This window comes from Portunus trituberculatus, chromosome 12, assembly GCF_017591435.1.
Source record: "Portunus trituberculatus isolate SZX2019 chromosome 12, ASM1759143v1, whole genome shotgun sequence".
Lineage (NCBI taxonomy): Eukaryota > Metazoa > Arthropoda > Malacostraca > Decapoda > Portunidae > Portunus > Portunus trituberculatus.
In genome coordinates, this window is record NC_059266.1 from 1,917,790 (window position 1) to 1,942,038 (window position 24,249).

A 24,249-nucleotide genomic window follows, 5' to 3' on the forward strand; every position below is an offset into this window, starting at 1 on the left:
TCTGTGCTCATTATAGTTCCTCCTCCATCCTAATCCTGTGATATAGACATAATGCAACATTGTCACTTATATATAGGGTGGATAACAGGGTGGAAAGTGGCTCTTCAATGGCAGAGTGAACACAAACATATTAGCATTCATCTTTTCTCCACTCAGTTTTGTGAGACAACACTAAACACACACCACTAGCCTGCCTCTTGAGTGCCTCTTGAGTGTTAAGTACACTACTACATAGTCCTCTATATTTTATATATTGTAATGATGAAAACTTGCTCCACATTGAACACTGGTTGCTACTACTGGCAGAGTTTAATTGTTAGGAGGGTCTTGCTAATACATGTATCAGATTATTTTTATTTTGGCTGTTAAAATTATTTTATTTAATAATGGAAAGGAAACATATTTGAATATTTGTCATATCTGTATGTTCAACAAGTGACACTACAATGTCTTGAGTCTTAAAATGTGATGTTGACTACAATCAGCGAAAGCAACCTATCTTGTGCACAGTTACACTATTTGCATATTGTTGCCTTATTGACACTCAGGCATTTTCAGCTCAGAGAATATTCAGCAGTCCGGAGAGTCTGGAGCCTGGCCAAGAAATACAGAATTGATGTAAAGAAAAATTAACTAACTATGGTGCTGCTTGACTCCTGCAACACAACAGTTAGTGATTTTTTTACATTGATTCTGGATTTCTTGGCCAGGCTCCAGACTCTTCAGACAGCTGGATGTTCCCTGAGTTTAAAATGGCCTGAGAGTCAACAAGGGCAACAATATGCAAATAACTGTGCACCAGCTAGGTTCCTTTTGGTGGTTTAAAAGGGACATATTATATTCATTTGTTGAACAGACCTCAGAGAACACTTACTTCATTATAAACAAAATCTAAAGATATAATATGCTGAATGGTGTGTTGCAGGTGTTAATTGACAAACCAAAGCTTCCTCACTGATGTGCAGGTTATTTTTGCAGGATGAGATGATCTAAACCTGAACCCAGGGCCTTGGGCTCTAACACCAGGTGTGTAGTTCACTTTAATGCAGACAGCAATATTAAGGATGTATGTGTTTTACCTGGTGAATGAAGAATGAATGATTGAGGATACAAAGAATGTAAGTGAGGTCAACAATCAGGCACAAAAGGCATGAAATTTGGATGTGTGAATGTGAGGTGCAGGAAACTCAGCCATGATTGGGCATGGGATGTAAAGGAAGAGTGAGGCAGACAATTGAAATGTGGGATTGAGAGAATGGAAGAATATAAAGTGGAACAAAAGACTACTACTCTGGAGTAGTATAGAGAGAGGCTCCAGTGTAAGAAAAGTGATATGATGGAAGTCTTGGTGGTGATGTCTTTAGAGCAAGGAGAAACTGTGTATGGATGTGAATGCAAGGAGTTGTAGTCCTGCAGCAAAGTGTGCCAGAGTGATATGGTAGAGGATGAGATGGTGAAGCATGTGGTGTTGGAGTGTGTGAAGTATGCCAGACAATAAGCATCACATGATCCACCATTTCATCTTCTCCAATATCGCACACATTCCACAGGACTGCAATCACATCCATACACAGTGCCCTTGGTCAAGAGATACATACTCATATCATATCATTGGGGCCTCTTTCTTTCTATATACTTCAAAGTGGTTTTAATTCATCCATCTTATTCTTTCATTCACTCAGTCCCACTCATTTCACTATTGTCTACCTTACCACATTTCTCCACTTTCTAACATACCGTGATCACTTGTGTATCCTACTTAAACCATCCTCACTCATGGCATAGATTCCTACACCTCACATTCATACATCCAAACTTAATAATACCTTTCTGTCTGATTGTTGACCTATATCTTCCATTCCTTGTAGCCTCAGTCATTAATTTATTTTTCACTTCAGGTCCACACACAGCAACACAAGGATGAGAATGTCCTTGCCTTCAGTAGTAGTGTCTCTCTGTCTCATTCTCATGAATTGTGTTGCTATCTGTAATAAAGTGAACTACACATCCCTTGTACAGAATAGTGTGCTATCTATCACTGAAGGTCTGAACTACACATCCCTTGTACAGAATAGGGTATCTATCACTGAAGGTCTGATCCAGGTTGAGGTCATGTTCCTGTTCCTCCTGCTGTTGGCCATTCACTACTGTTGAACTTTGTTACTAGTACTCTTCTCATCCTCTTGTACTCCACGTAATTATTAATATTTCATGGTTATCTTCGGATTCCTACCACTACTGCAGGCATCACAGCTTCAACTCCATTTTCCTGTAGCAAGAAAAGATGTGTGATTGAGAGTAAGAATAGTTGAAGGTAGCACGGGATGTAAGACAGAGGAAGAGTGAGACAAATAGTGGAACGTGTGGGACTGAGTGAATGTTACAATAATGTTGATCAAAAAGAGCACTTTGGAGTTGGTATAGAAAGTGGTACAAGGGAAATCTGTGATGATCTCTCTTTCCCAAGAGCACCATGTATGGATGTGAATGCAAGGAGTCTGAATTCTGCAGCAAAGTGTGCCAGACGTGTGGTATGAGGATGAGACAGTGGAGTATGTGGCGCTGGAGTGTGTGAACTAAGACAGTAAGGACCACAAGCTCCACTGTTTCATCCTCTCCTATATTAAACATCTGACACACTTTGCTGCAGGACTCAAATTCCTTGCATTCACATCCATACATGGTGGTCAAAGAGATTCCCTCATACCAACTTCTCTCACTGCAGTCCATTTCTCTCTGTACCTCTCCAAAGCAGTTTTATTCCACCTTATTCTTTCATTCACTCAGTCCCACACATTTCAACTATTGCCTACTTCACCACATTTCTTACATCCCATGATCATTTGTGTATTCTACTTTATCCATGTAACTCATGGCATTGTTTCCTACACCTCACATTCATACATCCAAACTTCCGAGCCTTTCTTGCCTCTCTTCCATTCCATGTATATCCTCAGTCATTCATTCATTCTTCACATCAGGTCCACACACCACACACTGTTTTTGCCTTCATCTGCTCTATCTTATTTCCATCCTCATTCTGCTTGGCCCATTCACTTTTTTAAACTTTGTTACACTTCTCATCCTCTCGTACTCCATACTTTCTCATGTTTATCTTAGGATTCTTACCACTATTTCTTTCACAGTGATATCCATTCCATTTTCCTGTAACTGATTTCCTCCACCCTGGACAATGTGTATGGCATCTTCCATCTTCTTGGTCTCTTGCTTTGTCTTTTTTTCAATTAACATAATACTCCCAGGCAAGAAGCACATAATACTCCACAGGCAAGAAGCACCTGACTTAAACAGGCATGTTATGCCCCAATAATCTTTACTGGGGGCCTTCATCATGATCATTCTTTCACATTTCTAGTCCAGTCTTGTCACATCTTGCTGATTCTTGGCAGTGTCTTTCTGGGCCTTGGTGCCACTCTTCTTGGTTTCTGTTTGGCAGCTCTTATCGCTGCTTTCTTTAAGCTTCTAATACTCCTTTGTCATACATACATCCTGTGTTTTGTTCCAGGCATTCATCACACAAGAACCTAACATTATTTTGGCTCAGCAGCTTCATTTTTCATATCCATTCAAGATGCATGTTACCATTTTGTGTATCTCCCCTACATGCTACTCCTCTTGGCCTTCAGATCATTAACTCCTGTAAACAAAAGACAAGTAGAAGAACAGCATCTTATTTTCTAATAGTTCCTACATCTGATACATTACATTTTCTCCAGAAACTCCTCCATATTCATTTTTTCAAGATGGATACACAACACTACTACCATCCATTCATTCCTTTCTTATCTTCCCCCTCTCATTACTCCTATTATGCCCTAATTTGGTCATTCACATTCATAAACCCCATCTCCAATCTTCACACATTTACTTCACCTTGTTAGTTTCTCCTCTTGTGTACTGTTGTCTGAGGGTCCTCCTTGTCATGTCTCTTCACAGTAAACCTCCTTGCCCTCATCCACTTGGCCAGTCGTCATCCATATTTCATTCCTGCCTTGGTTGAGGTGAATCCTGTCCTCCAATGTATTAATACTGCATCACAGGATCCTCACCATCACCACACCTATCTTCACATCTTCTGCTTTAATTGTTTCTTTGGTGCCAATTTCTTCTAAGTTGCTGGCTCCTTGGATCCACAAGCAAGCTTCTTTCTTAAACTTCTTCCAAAACATTCTTAATGCCTTGTATTTTTTTTTTCTAGTTCATCATCCTCTGCACTTTCATACTTTGTTCTTAAACCTCTTATGTTCCCTGTGAGGTCTTCCAAAAGAGTGGGGTGTCTCTTCATCTCTGCATCTTTCTTGGTTACAGAGTCTGTGAGAGAAAGATCTTCAATTCAGCATGTTTAATTATGCCTGATGCTTTCTTCATCTCTTGTTCATGTGTTCCTCTTGAGCCTTTTCATGTTTCTCCTGCATAGTACTGAAAGCACAGTTGTACTCAACATAATTATTCTTCTCATGAGTAACTTGTTTGACTTTCTCACAAGTTCAAAGAAGGATCCCTCAGTTTTCTGCAGTTCCTCCTGGATGTGGCTGTGGTCTTTACTGACACTGACCACCTTTGCCTCCCACTCCTGTTGCTATTCCTCTATTTGTAGGTGTATCTTCTCTGCAGCATCATAGCTATCTTTGATCTTATACACAAAGCCCACCATCTGCTGCACACTGCTTTTGAGCTTAGTGTTTTCTTCCTCTAAACCAACAAGTGCAATGCTCTGCTCTTCAGTCTTCTTGGTCTTACTCAGACACGTCACCTAATAACCCTTGGTAGAGAGGTTCTGCTTTGCTTTTGGGAGAAGATGACCTTGAAACTACATGCTCTTGCTACTCTCCATTGTCGGGCAGTGGTGGAGTGTCCTTTATCTTGACTGGCATGCTGTAGAATTCTATCCTCTTCCTGCAGGAATCCAGCACCATCAGGACTACCAAATAGAAAATCATATTGGTTAGTAGGTATCGATTTGTTTCATATTACAAAATCATCATATTTGAAACCAAAACTCAGATTGATACAGTGCCAAAGTGTCTCCCTACACTGCCATCTGCAATGATGAAGCAAGCAGAATTTGATCCAGGGGTCAAGACCTCATTCTATGGTTGTCCTTCACTATCCTGTCCTGGCCTTAAAAATAAACCTGCCTTGAGTAAACCACTTATCATCTGTTGTCTTAATATCCATCCCTCAATATATGGATTTGTGCAAAGAAAAAGTACACATCCTGCTAAATGAGTGGTTCTCAAATCTGGTGTGCTGTGACCATTATCCAAGTGCACCTCAAAAAAATTAGACAGGTATGTCTTGTGTGCCTTCACCTACTGGTGTGATGGAGTGAGCTCAGAGCTCATAGACCAATCTTAAAGTACAACCGAGACCACACCACACTCCACACACCAATTCAGAGGGAAAAGAGCTATGTTTGTACTATCCATATCTATGAAAATCCAACATTTCTTTGGTGTGTGTGTGTGTGTGTGTGTGTGTGTGTGTGTGTGTGTGTGTGTGTGTGTGTGTGTGCATATTAAGGATCCTTTACAAGATGGCTTGCATGCCAAAGATGCATTTATAATTATTTATCTATCCTTTCTTTTTTAATTTCAATATTAAAAATTTCTGATTTTATGTTGATCATTATTCTTGTATTGAATTTAACTTGTCTATGTATTCCTCAAATAACCTGCCCATTATTATAAGAAATGTTCATTTTCAATATATTTCCCACATTTCCTACTCGGCAATTAACTAGTTTCAATATTACAATTTCCTTTCATCATCCATTCCAAAAAATTCAAAAGTATAGAAACATAATTGGTCTTAAATATCACTATAACAACAATTCACTACAGAAACACACTTATACTTTCAATATACCCCATCAAACATTTTTCTAACCATCCACCTCTTACTACCAGAAATTTTCCACGTACACAAGCAAAACTTACCTTAATTTTCACTACAATTCCACAAACACACTTTTACTTTCAATTTCTCTCATCAAACAAGATTCATCTAACCATCTACCTCTTACTCCTATATTTTCCCTAGTACACTAACATCACCAGTCTTAACTTCCATTACAATAACCAGTTCCTTTCAATACCACTCCTCCTTAAACTTGCTTACCCTCTGCTCCTGGTCCTGTGACTCCACCAGCTTGCTAACAAACATTACAAGGTCAATGGAGAAGGTGTCCGCATGAGGTGGTGTTGCATGCAGGTCCTGAGTGTACTCAAGGTATCGTATCACCTCCATCACCTCTCACAGCTCCAGGAGACACTGCCCCATCCTAGAAAGAAATTGCATGGGTTTTAGTATAAGATATTGTGTAGAATGGTAAGTCTTATTAATTATTGAGGTGATTTGTGGGTTATAGCAGAAGTTATAGACAAAGAGGGTTGTAGTGATGTAAAATGATAACTAAGGTGAAATAAAAAAAAAAAAAAATGGCAAGTGAAAACATCATGGTAAGTAAAGGGAAAAAAATGATAACAATAGTGGTATTAATGTAAAAGTGATGAAAATAATGGAAAAACATCTTAAAAACCAAATAAAAATATGGTAGCTATATAAAAAAAAGGCAACAGAAAAGTTATAATAAAAATGAAAAAAAAAGACAACAAAAATGACAGACAAAAGAATGATAACAAGAGAAGAAAAAAGGCAATACAGTTAGAAAAATGATAAATGTAATAATATGAAAAAATATAAAATAATAAAAGTGACAACAATAGTGATGCATATAAACCCCTCACCTCTCATCCACTGTAAATGACCATTTCTCCAGCCAATCCACACTGACACAAGAGCAAGCCGTGCATTGACCTGTGACCCGGCAGAGTGAAGAGGACCACTGTGAGGGGCTGCAGCAGGAGCAAGTCACATGCCACATACAGTCCTCCTGCTGACCCCATCCCTGTTGAGGTGGAGGCACAGCAGGCGGAGAGGTAGTGCTGAGGGGGCTTGGGGGACTGGTGGAGCATACACTTGCTGGTTGTGACTAGTGTTTGCCTTTTCTGTTGGAGAAATGCCAGTTTTGTTTATCATGAGGAGGAAATGGAAAGTGGAGAGGTGGAGTGGAGAACATATTGGGAGTCCAAGATGTAAAAAAACAATCAATGTGTAAAGTTTGTCATGTGAAGTGTAAGCTTAGTTAATGTTAAGTGATCCTATCATAACTTAACCTGAATAAACTAAACCAAACACGGGCACAAACATTATAAAACAAATTACAGATACAAACACACACATAGCACTCAAAAACGGTAAAAAAAATAAGCTCCTACTCCCCAGACATGAACACGAACACGAACACACACACACACACACACACACACACACACTAATCTTAGAGGCAAGGGAGTCAGGGTTGAGGATCCTCTTGGCATAGGATTCTCTCTGGTATTGCATGAGTCTGGGCTACACCTGCTGCCAACACATCTAACACCAACTGTCCATTGATGTTCCAGGAGGAAAGTTCAGGCTGGATAACCTCAAAATCTTTAAAAAATCTTGCCTCACACAGGTGGTTTCCATACCGCTGCTTGATGCCTGTGTGTGTGGGCATGACATGAAGAAGGAAATATCTTAAGCTAGATGAAGGAGAAATGAGGACTGCGGTAAGAGACACCTCATCAGGTTGGAGCATAGTAACTAGTGGCGTACCACAGGGTTCAGTGCTGGCACCAATAATGTTTCAGATACATCTTAATGATATACAAGAGGGATTGAATAGCTACACAAATTTGTTTGCAGATGATGTGAAACTCTTGAGAGTAATAAAGAGCAATGAGGACTGTATGGAATTGCAAGGAGTGGAAATCAGAATTTAATGCTAAGAAATGATGTGATGGAAATGGGTAAAAGTAATAAAGATCTACGTGGGAATACAAAATGGGAGTAAAGATTATAATGAAGAGGAAGGAAGAGAAAGACCTTGGAATGGTATACAAGACACACTGACCCCACAAAGACACTTCCACATATTCAGACACTAACAAATATCAGGGTGGCATTTAATTACATGGATACAAGTATGATGAAAAATCATAATCACAATGATAAGATCCAGACTTGAATATGCAGGTGTGGTATGGTGTGGTGTGGTGTGGTGTGGTGTTATGTAGTGTGGTGTGATGTGGTGTAGTGTGATGTGGTGTGGTCTCTACACATGCCAGAAGATGTCACGAATTAGAACGAATCCAAAGGACAGCTACAAAAATGGTGCCAGAGATGAAGGACCACAACTATGAGGAAAGGCCAAAGGAAATGGGACTACCAACTCTTTGAAGGATAGATGAGAGAGAGGTGATCTAATAACAATTCATAAGATAGTAAACCTAAGGAAAAGATAGACAGACAAGATCTGGCGTCACTGACAGAAGATGGAGACAGATGGAACCAAGGACAGACAGTCCAGATCATAAAGATGCATTGTTTGAGGAACATTATAAAGTTTAGTTTTCCACAGAAGGAGGCAGTAGACATCTGCCGAAATGATAATTACTCCCAGTGAAGTCTTGGCACTGGTTCAGGGGATGCTATGAATTTGCCATTAAAGCCAAGAGTGACCTCGCAGAACATTTCCTTTTGTATCTCACAACACAAGGGAGCAGTCACAGCCTGCCCTCTAAAGACAACTCTCTTCCTTCACACAAAACAACATGCGCTAGCTACACATATTTTTCACGCACAAAAAAAGTGATGACTCCTACCCTGGAGTCACCTTTCTGTTGTTACCTATTCAACTCACTTAGCGAGCAGCACCTCAATGGGCCTTTTCTTCTAATCACCATTTTTGTTGCCCTTGACTGTTTTCCCCCCTTACATATATATATAAAAAAGAAAAACAATGGTGAACATCTTGAATGGACTGAGTGAAGACTGTAACAGTAAAAAATGTGCATAAATTTGTAGAAAAATTGGACAAAAAGATATGGATACAGACGTCACTATGAGCTTCCATCCCTGCAATATGCAACTAGGTAAATACACGCGCACGCACATACACTGAGCTTCAATGGCAAGGGAGTCAGGTTTGAAGATTTCCTTGGTGTATGAGCCTCTGGTAGTGCAGGATTCTGGCCACACCTGCTGCCAGCACAACAAACATGCACCATGCAGCTGTCCAGTCTTAATTGTGTTCCAGAACACAATTCCAGTATCACCGGTACTGGTACCGGAATTTGCCCACCAGTCCGTGAGCCGCTCTGCACTTGGCAGGACAAGGCGCTGGCCGTGAGGGACAGTGAGTGGTGGAGATGAAGATACCGATAATAGTGATATCTATAGTAGCGAAGAGAATATTGTGTGTGTAGCCTCTCCGTAATCAGAGGTTAACTATTTAAAAATGGTTGAGGACACAAAGTGGACAGTGGAGTGTGGGTGCCTGCTAGTGACACGGACAGCCGCCGCCGAGCAGTCTTTGGCTAACGTAAGTAATATATTGGTGTAACTCATCATTTCACGGTGGTGCCATGTCATAACCTAACGTTGGTAACCTCCAGGACAACATATCAGTGAACTAACACCTGCACATACTTATAAAAACCAAGTAATTCAAATCTTGAAAATGTTAACAAACCGATCCCCTGATCCGCCGCCTCTCTCTCAGCCATCATCTACCTCATCCCTCACTCATTACAGGCCTATAGGCCTAATCTTTCATGTCAGTTGTTGAAATATATCCGCAAGTACCTGATTTGTGTGCTATGGAGGCTCAGCGAGAAGCGGGCCTACCCATGACGTCACGAGCCCCAGGCTGTGACGTCATCACCAGGTCCCGCCCAAAACGCCGGTCCCAGATGCTCGACTTCCACTATTATTTATATTTGTCTCAGTTAATTTATTTCGAGTCACAAGTGCCTTTTAAGGGTTTCTAATGATAGTTCGCAGTGTTTTACGTGTCTTCCATGCTTGAGTTGAGTGAAGTACGGTGATGTAGAGGGTGTTTATGACTTGAATGGGAGGGCCAAAATACGCAAAAATTTTTACCTCCGCTATCTGTGATTTTTTATTTGAGGTTGTAGCGAAGTGTTTGTGTTTTCAAAAGATGGTTTATCATGAGAAAAGTGTGCAAGGCTCCTGAGAAGTTAAAGATGTGGACTTTAAGAATGATATGTAGTCCTGTTAATATTGTAAACAACGTAATTTTTTAAATATTATTTTTTCTAATAGGGCGAGTTGCCAGGTTTTGATATATCGAAATGATAGTCATAATTTTTAGAAAACGTTATCGATTCAGTTGAATGAAATTGGTGGGCTATGAAATTGTGTTTAAGCAAGTCGAAGTTCTAATACTTTATTTAGTATATTTTTGAGCTATTTTTATTATTCCTTTTCTCGGCAATGTTTTTGTATTTTAGAAGTTAGTTTCGATTGATAACGAGTCAGAATTTTTATAACATTCGTGTCCAGCTGCCTTTTTGGGAATCCTCATTTTCAAAATGATTTGCGTAACGAATATATGTGACGTCATCAAGGGGTTGACCCCACCCCGGCTGGACCCAGGCCGATACCTGGCTCCAGGCCCGAGGGTGTGGGGGTGGGTGTGTGTGTGTGTGTGTGTGTGTGTGTGTGTGTGTGTGTGTGTGTGTGTGTGTGTGTGTGTTGCCTTATGTTTCGTTATGAGGGAGCCCACCAGCTGGAACCACTGACACCCAGCTCCCAGCTGGAGGGTGTTGGAGGGAAAGGTGGCTGTGTGTGTGTGTGTGTGTGTGTGTGTGTGTGTCATTTTCTTTCATGGTACTTAGCGTGTGTGTGTGTGTGTGTGTGTGTGTGTGTGTGTGTGTGTGTGTGTGTGTGTGATTCACTATGGTCGCCCGGTAGTCACCCAGCCAGCCTTCCCCATTACGGAACAAGCTCAGAGCACATAGACAGATCTTCGGATAGGACTCAGACTGTGTGTGTGTGTGTGTGTGTGTGTGTGTGTGTGTGTCATTTCACCGTTTTGTATACGTCTCATCTCTGGCGTCCCTCTTTATTATCCTAGTCTGTCAACACAAACTGCAAGTAATAGCGTATAGCGAAATGTGTCCTATTCTTAGCGCTTATTGAGCAAGGGGAAGCTATTATATGTAGGAAACACATAGCCCGGAGCAAAGCAAGGTGCCTCTATCGCCTCGCCTCGCCCCGCCGTGTACCATGACGTGTTTTCATATTTATTCTGGCTATTACTCAAGCATTTTATACAGCTTCACAAAACTTATGTGGGGATTAAAATAGTGAAAACTGGCCATTAATCTCTGACACCGTAGACCCTTCTTATTGTAAGCAAAATCATCTAATCACACACAAACTATCATAAAAATGCCACTTAAGGGATTAGACTCGACTCACTCAGACGCCCATAAATGAGTGCATGGCGGTAATTCAGTGCTGGAGATCTTAATGACAACAGTGCCCACAGAGATAGATTGAGAGTTTATGGACGACAACAGTAACAACACAGCGCCTTGTTTTCACCCGACATGTTTCCACTTTCCATCGTCGTTCGTGGAGTGGCTGGCGAGAACAAATCAAGGTTCCTCGCAATTCTTTTACCTTGATTTTTGGGTTTGATTAGGCGATTTTATTGACATTAGGAAGGGTCTATGGAGGTCAGAAGATTAATGGCTGGAGTCTTCACTATTTTAATCCCCCCACATAAGTTTCTGAAGCTGTATAAAATCACCAAATAGCAGAATGCATAGGGAAACGCGTCCTGGTACTGAAGGGGTTACGGCAACGCACACCCTAAATAGCTTTGATACTAGTTAACCCCAATGAATAAGTGTATGCAAGTCACTGTGTGTGCTTGAGATCTTACTGAAAACAATGCCTACACATCAAATTGTTTTCACCTATTACATATTTCCACTTGTATCGCTGCACGTGAATGGAATAGCTCTCTCTCTCTCTCTCTCTCTCTCTCTCTCTCTCTCTCTCTCTCTCTCTCTCTCTATATATATATATATATATATATATATATATATATATATATATATATATATATATATATATATATATATATATATATATATATATATATATATATATATATATATATATATCTATCTTTGCAATATATTCGTAAGATTCCTCACTACCACCACCACACTCACCTCAAGATTCCTTCCCTCACTGTTAGCGGCACACATCAATCCTAAACCACACTCAGCTACGTACTGCCACGCACTGCTTTCTTAAGTGCAGGGGGGAAGGTGGCGCCACTGTCAGGAGCGCAGCCCACTGGACATGTTAACAACCTATTATTTGAAAAGAAAGTTTGCTATTAAGAGTGAAATTAGTACTACCTGCTTAGGTACTACAACTTATCCTGTACTTATATGCATAATGATAATAATAATATAAGTCAGTGTCAACATCATATGGCCTCACGAACTTAACTATACCTTATATATAACAAACTAGCACAACGAGTGATTTAAGCTGATATTTACATTAGTGCGTCCCTGTTGGGGGAGGAGGAGGAGGAGGAGGAGAAAACAAAGAATGGAGGAATGGGAGCGTAGGGATCGAGGAAGAGTTAAAAAGAGGATAAAAACGCAGGAAAAGAGAATTTGAAATACAGAGGTTGAATTCATAAGGCAAGGTGAAAAATCTATTTTTTCTCCCTTTCCTGCAAGATGGTAGATTTTTCAACAGCTATTACTGTTCTTTATCACCACCGCGGCCGTCTGCTAGTTACCCAGCCAGCTTTTCCCATTACGGAGTGAACTCAGAGCTCAAAGACCGATCTTCGGGTAGGACTGAGACCACAACACATTCCACAAACCGGGAAAGCGAGGCCACAACCCCTCGAGTTACATCCCGTACCTATTTACTCCTAGGTGAAGAGGGGCTACACATTAAGAGGCTTGCCCATTTGCCTCGCCGCTTTCCGTGTGTGTGTGTGTGTGTGTGTGTGTGTGTGTTTCACTGTTTGATCTGCTGCAGTCTCTGACGAGACAGCCAGACGTTACCCTACGGAACGAGCTCAGAGCTCATTATTTCCGATCTTCGGATAGGTCTGAGACCAGACACACACCACACACCGGGACAACAAGGTCACAACTCCTCGATCTACATCCCGTACCTACTCACTGCTAGGTGAACAGGGGCTACACGTGAAAGGAAACACACCCAAATATCTCCACCCGGCCGGGGAATCGAACCCCGGTCCTCTGGCTTGTGAAGCCAGCGCTCTAACCACTGAGCTACCGGGTGTGTGTGTGTGTGTGTGTGTGTCTGTTTATATTGGGTTATCATCATTTACGCTATGGTTAATAAACTATCTATTTATTTATGTGTGTGTGTGTGTGTGTGTGTGTGTGTGTGTAAGAGCTGGACCAATCACAGCTGTATACATCCCTAGCCACCCAAACTCTTTCTCGATCTTACCTACGCCAGCGCCAAGTCAAATTTTCTTCAACATCAAAAGTCAAAAGAAAATAGAGTATTACAACACTTTTCCTAATAAGAGTGTAATTTAATAAAGTTTGCCAAATTATCTACCTTGGCTTTATAAATTAATGAAGATTTGCCAAGCTGGAGACAGAGTGAGGCAGACCACGACCACCACCACCATCATCACGCCCTTGTTACCACTGTTTCAATGTTTCTTCCTCTTCTTTCTGGTATCAGGGACCTCGGGTGGCATGACACACACACACACACACACACACACACACACACACACACACACACACACACATACACACACCTTTTCCAGTATGCACTTCATGACGAGCGTGGCGTTGCACACACCGTAGGAGCAGAGGTCGGAGGTGGTGGCGTCGGGCGACGAAGGTTGCAGCCAAAGTACAGCGGACGCACGCCAGTTTGCTTCTGCAGGAGTACAGAGAGCGACACGGCCTTTTCCAGGTACACACCCATGTTTTCAAAGCTGTCGCCTTCGGAGATAAGGTCACGGTCACTCACCTAGGGGAGGGGGAGGAGAGCAGTGGTGACACAACAAAGGACACACACACACACACACACACACACACACACACACACACACACCGCAGCATGACACGCTTACATGTTGTGGTAATAATGCTCACCGTATTTCACGTTTATGATTTTTTTTTTTTTTTTTACGCGCTTGGCTATTATTGAATATTGGATGTTAATTGTAAGTTGCATATTAATCATAAGACATTACATAAATAGTCATGGTGAAGTGACACGGGTTTTTAAGGGTGTTCTTTATTATTCTAATATTAAAAAAAATTCTACATTAACAGAAGAAACACTTGAAAACCCGGCTAATCATACTTGCGGGCTTTAGAAATAGTTATGATGAAATGCCAAGAGCTTTTAAGGGTGTTTTCATGGTTCTAGTGACAGTTTGATAAAATTTCTACGTTGATGATAGGAGAACACTTGAGAACGTGGCTAACCATCTCTCCAGCCTTTTAAATAGTCGTGGTGAAAGAGAAGAGCGTGTGAAGCATGTGAACCTAATATTGAAACTTCAGTGCTTCACTTACTGTCTCGTTACTGGCTGTCTCCCATATTCTTCTCTGTTCTGGCTTCATTAATGCTAAAATACTCTACAGCCTGTTATCAATGTATTAGTAAAGAGTAATATTTGTAATTATTGTGTTCACCTAAATTATCTTTGTTACCTTATTTCCTGTTCTTCTAACCATTATTGGGTTAACTTTTTTCCTCTCACTAACCTTCCTTATTTGTTTATTTATTTTCATCCCTACAATCTTATTATGGAGAGAAACACACACAATCTAGGATTTTCATGATGATCACTGTCCTAAGCTCAGCTCGAACAGTCTCCTGACTGAGAATGTGTGAAGATACTTAATGTTAACAAAAAAAAAAAAAAAATTATATATATATATATATATATATATATATATATATATATATATATATATATATATATATATATATATATATATATATAAACAAAACCAATAAAAACTATATATGTTAAAATAAAATAACAGGCTTTATTTTAAAAGAAATATAAAAGTTAAAAAAAGTAAAAAATAAATAAATGGCCTAATACCCAAGACAGGGTGATGGCCTAAAAAAAAAAAAAAAAATGGCGGCGGCAGCACCTCTCTCTCTCTCTCTCTCTCTCTCTCTCTCTCTCACTGTGCAGCCTTCCTTGCGTGAAAATGTTGTTTGTTAAGTGACTTACTTTGCTTCAGCCTTCTTCCTTCCTTATCGCCGTCTAGTCATTTCACATAATTCCAATACAGGCACTTTACCCATATTTTAGCGGACACATTACGGGGTAAGTTAGTCAACGGATAAACTGCCTCATTGAGCTTGCTGCCGCAGCTCGATCATCAAGACACTACTTTTCTTCATGCACGTTTAGGTACACTGTTGTAACCAATAAAAAAAAAAAAAAAAAAAAGAAAGAAAAAAACTTCGCTGTAGTGAACTATCATAAATGAAGAGAAAATATCTGTTGCTGATGAACCATCATAAATGGAGAGAAAATACCTGTTGCTGAAACCACGTCGTACCTCCTCTCTGTCCGGCTGCTCACAATGAAGTGGCGAAGCCGCGCCGGCCGCCGGCAAGCTGCTCGAACAGGTGGTCAGGGATTCCAGACCAAGGTAGCAGGAAAGCATGCCCCATGAAAGTTATGCAATCGTGTCAGTGTCTCCTTAACCCCATCAATAATGAGACGCATTTTTACCATGATTTTTGGGTGTGATTAGACGATTTTATTTGCATTAGGGACGGTCTATGGAGGTCAAAAGATTACTATTCTAATCCTAACATTTGTTTCTGAAGCTGAATAAAATCATCAAATGGTAAGCAGAATGAATACGAAAACGCATCGTGGTACTGAAGAAATTAAGTGTGTTACTAATGTTTCAGAAAAAGCTGTTGATGCTCAGGAGGTCTAACAGTTCTATGGTGCTTGTTTCGAGTGTACTGCTGAAAATTTTACTAGTAACTGATGTTACACACACACACACACACACACACCCGGCCCGGTAGCTCAGTGGTTAGAGCGCTGGCTTCACAAGCCAGATGACCGGGGTTCGATTCCCCGGCCGGGTGGAGCTATTTGGGTGTGAGTAGGTACGGGATATAAATCGAGGAGTTGTGACCTTGTTGTCCCGGTGTGTGGTGTGTGCCTGGTCTCAGGCCTATCCGAAGATCGGAAACAATGAGCTCTGAGCTCGTTCCGAAGGGTAACGTCTGGCTGTCTCGTCAGAGACTGCAGCAGATCAAACAGTGAATTACAGTGTAGAGGAGTTCCCCAAATCCCCATAAAAGAATACAAGTTGAACATATTTGTTTATTAATTTATTACAGAGAGTTACACACAATGCAGACGGGAGTTGATATGCACTACCAGCAGTATGGAAAATCCTAATCTCTAATCAATTTCATGTTTAATAAGTAAGCACTGTTGCTAGAAATGGCGTAACAGACTAGACCACTGGTATTAGAAACGAACTCTAGACCGAAACCAAACCAACGTGCGATGGAGGAAGAAAGTGCTACATGATCTGCCTGTACAAAAACTCTGACTGCTTATAGAAAGGTATATTAGAGGTGATAATATATATATATTTATATATATAACCATATTGAACGGGGGAGGAGGAGGGAGGGAGGGGAGGGTAGTGGGGTGTGTTCTCCATCTAAATATCGTGTACAGCACCATATTCTTTAGTAAATTTTTATGTAGTTACTTTTCTTTTGTGGTTTGGAAAATAGTAAATATAGTTTGCTAGGTTTTAATAGTACTTTTGTTTAACATTTGACTTTTTATCAGCCGTCGATTCGCCATTCTCGTTCCGGAGGTCGCGCGAGGCGGAGCAGCGACGCGACCCTCAGCAGTTTGTACTTGGGTGACCACGGCGCAGACTTTGCAATTAATTTTATCTCTTGAACTCCCTTAATAACACGCCGCGCCGAGCAGTGGGGACACCAGTGGGCCAGGCGGGTGTGCGCCGCGCTGGCCGGCGTCCGTGAAGTGCAGTTACGAACGCTGGTGACGGAAACAAACGAGGAAATGAGGCTGTGAACGCGTGTTGGAATGGGAGGCTAAAAAGTGAAGGGCACGCGGACCAAGGGACACAATATCGGTCTTACGGCTTCCTATGGCGTTCTTATGAGTAGTTTGGCTTTTTTACCTTTTACCTTTTACTTGTTTGAGTATTTCTTTTTGTTTGTCGGGGGAAAAAGGTTGTTTTTTCGTTGTAATGAGACTGCCGACCGCGCAGGGGAGACGTGGTGAGACTTAACATATGCACGAGTATATCTTGGTGACCTGATGACGTACGAAGACTATCTAGAGAGGCATCCAACGAAATAACGATGATAACGACGATAATGATAAAAAGGTTACTCCTCAAATAACTCGACCTTCGAAAGAGAAGAAAAGAAAAAATGTTCCTTTCTCTTTTCATTTTTTGTTATTATCAGGAAAGGATGAGGTGCTGCCCTGAATGAACTGAATATTTTCTTTGAATATATCTATACAATAATTACCGGACTTGCCCTATTCTTCACAATAAATAAAAAGGCGCGGGGACAATAATAATAATAATAATAACAATAATAACAATAATAATAATAGGCTTTCGTCTCTGTTCAGTCTTTCTAAAAGTTTAAGAATATTAGAATATCAGTCGCCATTATCAATTTCTTTTCGTCATTAATTTTGAGCTCTTAGTGACAATTGTATATAACGCTGTATAGTTTGCCCACCGGTGCCTCTTGTCATCGTCCCGCTCAATAATCATACACCGAATTAATACACAAAAGAAACGACGATCGAGGCGGTTATTAATTTCTTTTCACTATAAATTCCATAAAGAGAACCACCATGACGCCAAAATTCAATACCGATTTTGTTTATCTTTTTGTTACGATTTCCATTTTTAACCCCATGAAAGAAATCCTTATTCATATATTCATAAAAAAAGAGGTTTATACGGGAAACGAAGAGTAAAACTTTTTCTTAAACTACATCTGAGCACGATGGATATTTATAAGTATGTACAAATTGTGTTGATTTTTTTTAGATATATTATGCTTATTTTTTCCGTCATTTGTTTTTGGTAAACAGTATTAAATATCTTATCTACATTGTCCATATCTTTTCATACATCATACGTTAGACTTCTCAATTCTTAACACAATTAAACATCTATATAAGGATCCTGCTACATAATAAAGCAAAAAATAAGAGAACTATACATACTTTTTTTTTATATAGATCTACGAGTCACATAAATGTTCTACTTGACCACGTGTAACGAAGAGCATTCACAGATAATTGAAAAATAACTATATATATTATATCTTATTAGCATCTCCTGTCACAATGTTAACAAGCTTTTTTTATATATATATTTTTTTTCTCAAACTGTGTACACTGTTTTATTTTTTATTTTTATGTATTTTTTTGCCTTCTTACTAACTTGAGCAATGTGATGAAATGAAATCTTTTACGTGCAAGAATTCTACGCATCTCTTCCACTCTTAATGAAATAAAGGAGCCTTTCAAGCAGTGACCCTCACGACGCTACAACTAAGTACGTAGTACTCGTCCACGGTACATAGATAACTGTGGAGAAAGTAAAAACTGCTCTCTCATCACTACGGGAGCACTGACAGACACCAACTTAAGAATCGCTGTGTGTGTGTGTGTGTGATGAATGGTGGTGGTGGTGGTGGTGGTGGTGGTGGTGGTTGTGGTGGTGGTGGTGGTGGTGGTGGGGTGATTTGCTTCGGAAAAAAAAAAAAAAAGGGAAGGACTGCGCATCTAGGCAAAGTTTTCCCCGCGCAGTGTTCTATGTATATTATAAAAACTTCCAAAGACAACGTAACTTTCTCTCTAGGCCTGGATGTAAATGCAAGCCATTACTATCTTCATGTCAATACAATGATGGCTGATATGATATGAAAAATAAAACAGAAAAATGTATATACACATACCATTAAATATATATTACGTATATTTATATATATATCAACACATCCAGAAAACTATAAAGGAAAAAACATGACAAGAAGAAAGAAAAAATAACACAATCATGATTATTAAATGGATGATGAGACGACCTATGCTAGTGATTAGTATTATTATCATTATCATTAGTATTAGTATTATTTAGTATCATTATTATTATTATTCTTTTATACTTTGAGCGCAATATAACACGAGTAAGAGTAGTGAATATAAGTCAGTGCTAACGGTACATCGGTGCGTGAGGCTCAGTGCTCAATCATAACAGGCTCTATACATTATACAAGACAGTCTTATATTCGCCTTCCCGTAAAACCGAGAAAGAGTTCATGTTATATATAAAACCAACCTAAATACGAACAACCAGGCAACACTATTCGGAAACCTGCCTATGGAGGAGGTGGAGCGATAAAAGGTTTCTACTTCGTCATGCGGATTAAGCCTCGTTCAGTATCTACTAATTTCAGTCGCACAATGAACGCTATAAAGGAGAGGAAAGACGAAACAATATGAAAAGGTCCCAAAAAACATTCAACATATCTGGAAAATGCATGGCATGATACATAGTACATATATTTCGACATTAATATACCTTGAAACCAATAAACACGACGGGGTAAGCTAATATTCTTTGCGTTTAATGTTAAGTATAGATGTATGTATGTATGTATATGTTTATCGTTAATAAAGAAACGACTTTTTACGATATATCATGAGGAACTAAGGTCATCATTACATGCATTTTCAAGTATAGGCAATGGTCACAAAAAATAAATCACGAAAAGACAAAAAAAAAAATAAATAAATAAATAAAAAAATAAATAAATAAATAAATAACAGCATCTGATCCGCGAATACTGCGATCAAAACCTAAACAGCAATAATAAAAAAAAAAATAATAATAATAATAAAATGTCCATAACTAGACTCATACTGCAGAGAAATAAAAAAAAAAAAAACGAACGGAAAAGGCAATGAATAAAAAAGTCTACATTTCCAAAGCAAACATACGCAAGGTTGGCTAGTAAGTGGTCAGAGGCTCCTAATGGTAATGGCTTACGTAGATGAAGACTTCTTTAATGATGCAAAGGGGTAACGTACAGACAGACGCAGCTTACAGTGACGTAATCATCATAAAGACTCAACAATGACTCAACTATAACCACAGGAACACGAAAAACTGAAGAAACTTTTATACGAGACATCATTGTAATAGAAAACGAGGCTGAGGGATGCTAGGGAGTATAGAAAACGGAGGTGAGCGTAGACTATGACAATATTAATGAGATGAGGCTAAGTGATTGACTATGAGGGACGAGTGATGAAGATGAGCACAACGATCGTGAGTGACTATGTGGCAACAATGGTATGGATGAAGAGCAGCGGCAACACCTCGAGGGGGTAAGGAAGATCACAAAGAAAACAAACAGTTCACATGCACGGAGATTTAGACTAGTGGTACGAAAATTGGCAGCAGAGAGAGAGAGAGAGAGAGAGAGAGAGAGAGAGAGAGTTTATCATCTGGGAGATCACACTTTCTCCCAGTAGATTGTTTTAAAAAGTACTAAATATATGCAATTCAAACAAAAACCTTCCATTATATCAACAGAAAACGAAAGGTGGGGTGTGGGGAACTATGATGATCTTTCGGCATACTTCACACATACTAACTATAGCAGACCAAATTTGTTAGGTATGGAGGAACGCAAAAAGTGGAAAAAACCATGCACAAACGAACGCGATAGCCTTAATGTTGTACCCTATAAGCTATGTACAAAGTGAAGAGCACTGACACTGAGCCCCAGGACAAATTAGGCTCAACAGAAGAACGAACAGTGACCGGCTTCATAAAAAAACGGACAGGCTGGTGTGATCAGCTGATGGTGTCCGCTCCTCTGCTAACAAAGGGGAAAAGGACGCGCTTACTTTTAAATGCCGTGCGCGATTTCTTGATTTTTCTGTTTTGGCAAATATAAAAGGAGATTTGGTACTTTTTTTTTGAGTATTGAACAGAAGTTGTATTCTGATTGATTTGGTTTAGGGAAAATGGCAAAATTGACGTTAGTTGTGACATTAACTAGTATATTTTTGAGGTGGTGTTGCCTAGTTTGGTGCGGTCAGCGTCAGGCAGCGAAGACATGTAGATAAAAGCGACCGCGTATATCCCGAACTTTCCGCCCCAAGTTATTGAGTTACTCATTGACCAGTAACGCAAAGTACTCTAGTTATTACCATTAGCGTATGCTATATATCTTCAAGCGGTACAAAGCGATGAACATAGATGCTTGAGGCGTTTAAACACATCAAGCCACTGTTGCTCTGAGGCGGCCTGCACCACCTCCCGGGCCCGCCATCCCCTCCCGCCCCCTCCCGGCTTGCGCAGTGTACAAAAGTTAAGGCGTAACGAACTCTTACTCCAGGAAAAGGGGGTCTACAGCGGCAGGGGACGGGGGCTGTAGGGGGGGTGGTGGTGCAGGGCGCGTTAATACATTATTCTGTTTCCTCTTCTGTATATAAATCTAGGGCGACGACACGCTGCGATAGTGGCTGTATGGCGCGTGTGTGTGCCGCATGTGGGGAGATGGGCTCCAGGGTGCATGACTCTTGACTGCTGTTACTGATGATGATGATGGCAGCGGTGGCAGCGGCGGCGGCGGCGGCGGTGGCGGTGGCGGTGACGATGTTATAGTTGTTCTGGAGGTGGTGGTTGTGGTGGTGGTGGTGGTGGTGGTGGTCGACGCCTAGAGGCACTATTAAATGAGGGATTCAACACAATGCGCTTCACTGTACACACACTTCAGCGTCCTGAGGCTGTCGACGTATCACAAGACTGGTCAGATGTGAGGGTGACACACACCACCGTAGCGGGGAGTGGGGGAAGGAGCGTGGGGGTTGGGAGGTAAGGGTGAGGGTGCCGCCAACAGCAGGAGGGGGGTACCGCTTTCAAGCAGTGCCTCAGGGGCAAGCGGGCACTGGGAGGCAAGCGGGGAGCTGCGAGAGGCAGTCTTGGCGGGGCGGGTTTCCAACACTCGCCCTCACTGTCAAGTTTATCACAATTAGCACTTCGACACGTCCTGGCGCCCAGCCTATCGACTCCGCCGCGGCCCCGTCAGTTTCGTACAAAAGTCATATAGTATTTATAGGTATATCTATTTATATATTATACATTTCCTCAGTATTAGTAGCTCTCTGGTAATGACACGTCTGTCCCGTGATAGCCTCGCAGTACCCAGTAATCGTGAACATCCCGTAATAGGTCATGAAACTCAGAAATCTACTTATCACATCAAAGAGATCCCGCCAAGAATTCTCTTTGGGCCTACAACTGAAAAACCACCGTCGTGGGGGATGTGGTGTGCATATAAACAAAGAGTCCCGACAGGCAACTCCGCTAACTGCAGTAGTCAACCCGGCTGTGGGTCCGCCGGGGAAAACAGACTTCTTGAAAGACATGTCACTCGTGTTAGCATGAAAACAGCAACGGTTGTGTGGTGAGCAGATTGGTGGGTGGCCTTTGTACAGGAAAGCTTCTTGAAAAAAAAAGAATGAAAAAAATGGTGAGAAGGGGAGGGCGAAGAGGAGAAAGGGATGGAGGGGACGAGAGGTGTTATGGAGGAGGTGGAGGAGGAGGGGGTAGGAGGTGGAAACGAACACAGCATAGCCTAGAGGGATCAACAAAGGTCCTACCGTAAGAACGATGACGAGGGGCTATTGATAGTCTAGTACAAAGTTAGTTCTCAGAGTAGAAACGCAGCTGCAGACGCGCACTACCTAAATACTTCCAACTGGCGTGGCGTGAGGGTCTAGCACTCCATCACCCCACCAGCTCGCGCTACTCGGCCCGGCGCGGTGTTCCTCCCTTCAGCGATTCCCTCCCTTCCCTCCCTCCCCCCTCCCGCCACCGCCCAGCTCCTCTCCTCTCCACACCGCGGCGGGCCTCGCGTGGCGCCAAGCTTTCTCATTATCTTCTCTAGAGTGTGAGCCGCCCTTGTCCGAGCCGTGGCCCTTGAGTTCTCAGATGTGGAAGGAAGCGAGTTTAAGCGTGGCGACGAGAGATATATTTCTCTCCAATGAACTCAAGGCACAAGGCTATGAGGCGGAGAAGGGGGAGGACGAGGAGGAGGAGGAAGGGAGACAGATGGACAGCACGAGAGACAGAGCGAGAGAAGACGGGAAAACGGATGAGATTGAAAACCAAAGGATTGAAGAGAGGAAGTGGGGTAATTGTAGTTATGATTATCACTGCATTATAGTTATACAGTTACATGAGAATTACCGTAACCTGAGACAAGTCATAGTAATGTAAATGCTGTTATCTCAGCCATTACAAACTATTCCTTACGATCAATCCAAAAGATGCTAATAATCTGACTCTGAGCGAAACTTATCCACCGTAAACGTATCCATCAATAGTACGTAGTAGTAATAATGACTATAAACAATGGTAAAGTAAGTACAGTAGTACAATGGTAGTAATAATAAAAGCAGTCAAACAATCCCGGCTCGAATGTGCTGTTCTTTTTTTCTTTTTTTGAAACATGACACGAATCACAAGGAAAGACGAACGTAGCGAAATGACACAATCATGGAACGACCTTTATGTGAGCGATGCCTTAAGATACCAGCCAATTCAGTTTTCCAGTTAATTTAAGACATATACATTAACTTTTTTTTTAGCCCTCTTTCTTTTTTATTTTATTTTTTGTACAATTACTATTAGCAGTTTTTCTTCTAGTATCGCTCCTCGCGGCACCTCACTCGTTGCTGTGGAGGATGAGATCTTCTGTGGAATCGTCAGAGATATGCAGGTAGATGATCCAGTACATGAGATTGAAACAGACGAAACAAACAGGGAACACGATCCGCGAGTATTTGTCGATGTCAGACGGTGAGCAACCATACAGCTTGTTGAGACCCTGAAGGGAAAGACACAGGGGGAGAGACGAGTATTAGTTAACGTGTTCTAGAAGGTAATGTAAAGTAAATACAGTACAGGACTTGATATTGTTAAACTGCAATGCTACTACTCATCTCCTCGTGGTTATTGAAGCACATAAAATTAAGAAGAGTTAGTGAACTACTGACTTGACAAACTAGTTCTTTAACTTCAAAATTTTAGACTTAGTTGTGTATCTCTTCGTGATTAAAGGAAAAGGGAAAGGATAAAGGAATATATTTGAATTAATGATTAGAAACTACTTCTTTAACTACTGTATAATGCTTGTCCTACATATTTTGTGTTTAAAGAAATATTCAAATAGTAGTGATTTATGAGGCTG

The 24,249-nt window shown here is 40.9% G+C and overlaps 1 protein-coding gene and 1 long non-coding RNA gene across 16 annotated transcripts in view; both read right to left on the reverse strand.

Annotated features, from left to right (window-relative positions):
- Window positions 1-724: 724 nt before the first annotated feature.
- LOC123502682 lies at window positions 725-15,513 on the reverse strand. 2 transcript variants are annotated; one of them, XR_006674193.1, is made up of 7 exons: window positions 15,475-15,513; window positions 13,718-13,935; window positions 12,117-12,260; window positions 6,771-7,031; window positions 6,142-6,304; window positions 3,895-4,942; window positions 725-3,658 (listed from the first exon to the last, which is right to left on the reverse strand). It is a non-coding gene; the product is annotated as an uncharacterized LOC123502682 (long non-coding RNA). The 2 variants fall into 2 exon arrangements; XR_006674194.1 differs by having other exon boundaries at window positions 1,976-2,269.
- Window positions 15,514-19,933: 4,420 nt separating this feature from the next.
- Window positions 19,934-24,249, reverse strand: part of LOC123502697 (gamma-aminobutyric acid receptor subunit beta-like) — a 169,393-nt gene continuing 165,077 nt past the window's right edge. For all 14 annotated transcript variants that reach the window (XM_045251890.1, XM_045251889.1, XM_045251896.1 and 11 more), the window contains one exon: window positions 19,934-23,886. In XM_045251890.1, the coding sequence (XP_045107825.1) occupies window positions 23,725-23,886 (162 nt within the window). In that variant the 3' untranslated portion in view covers window positions 19,934-23,724. The remainder of the gene's footprint in view (window positions 23,887-24,249) is intronic.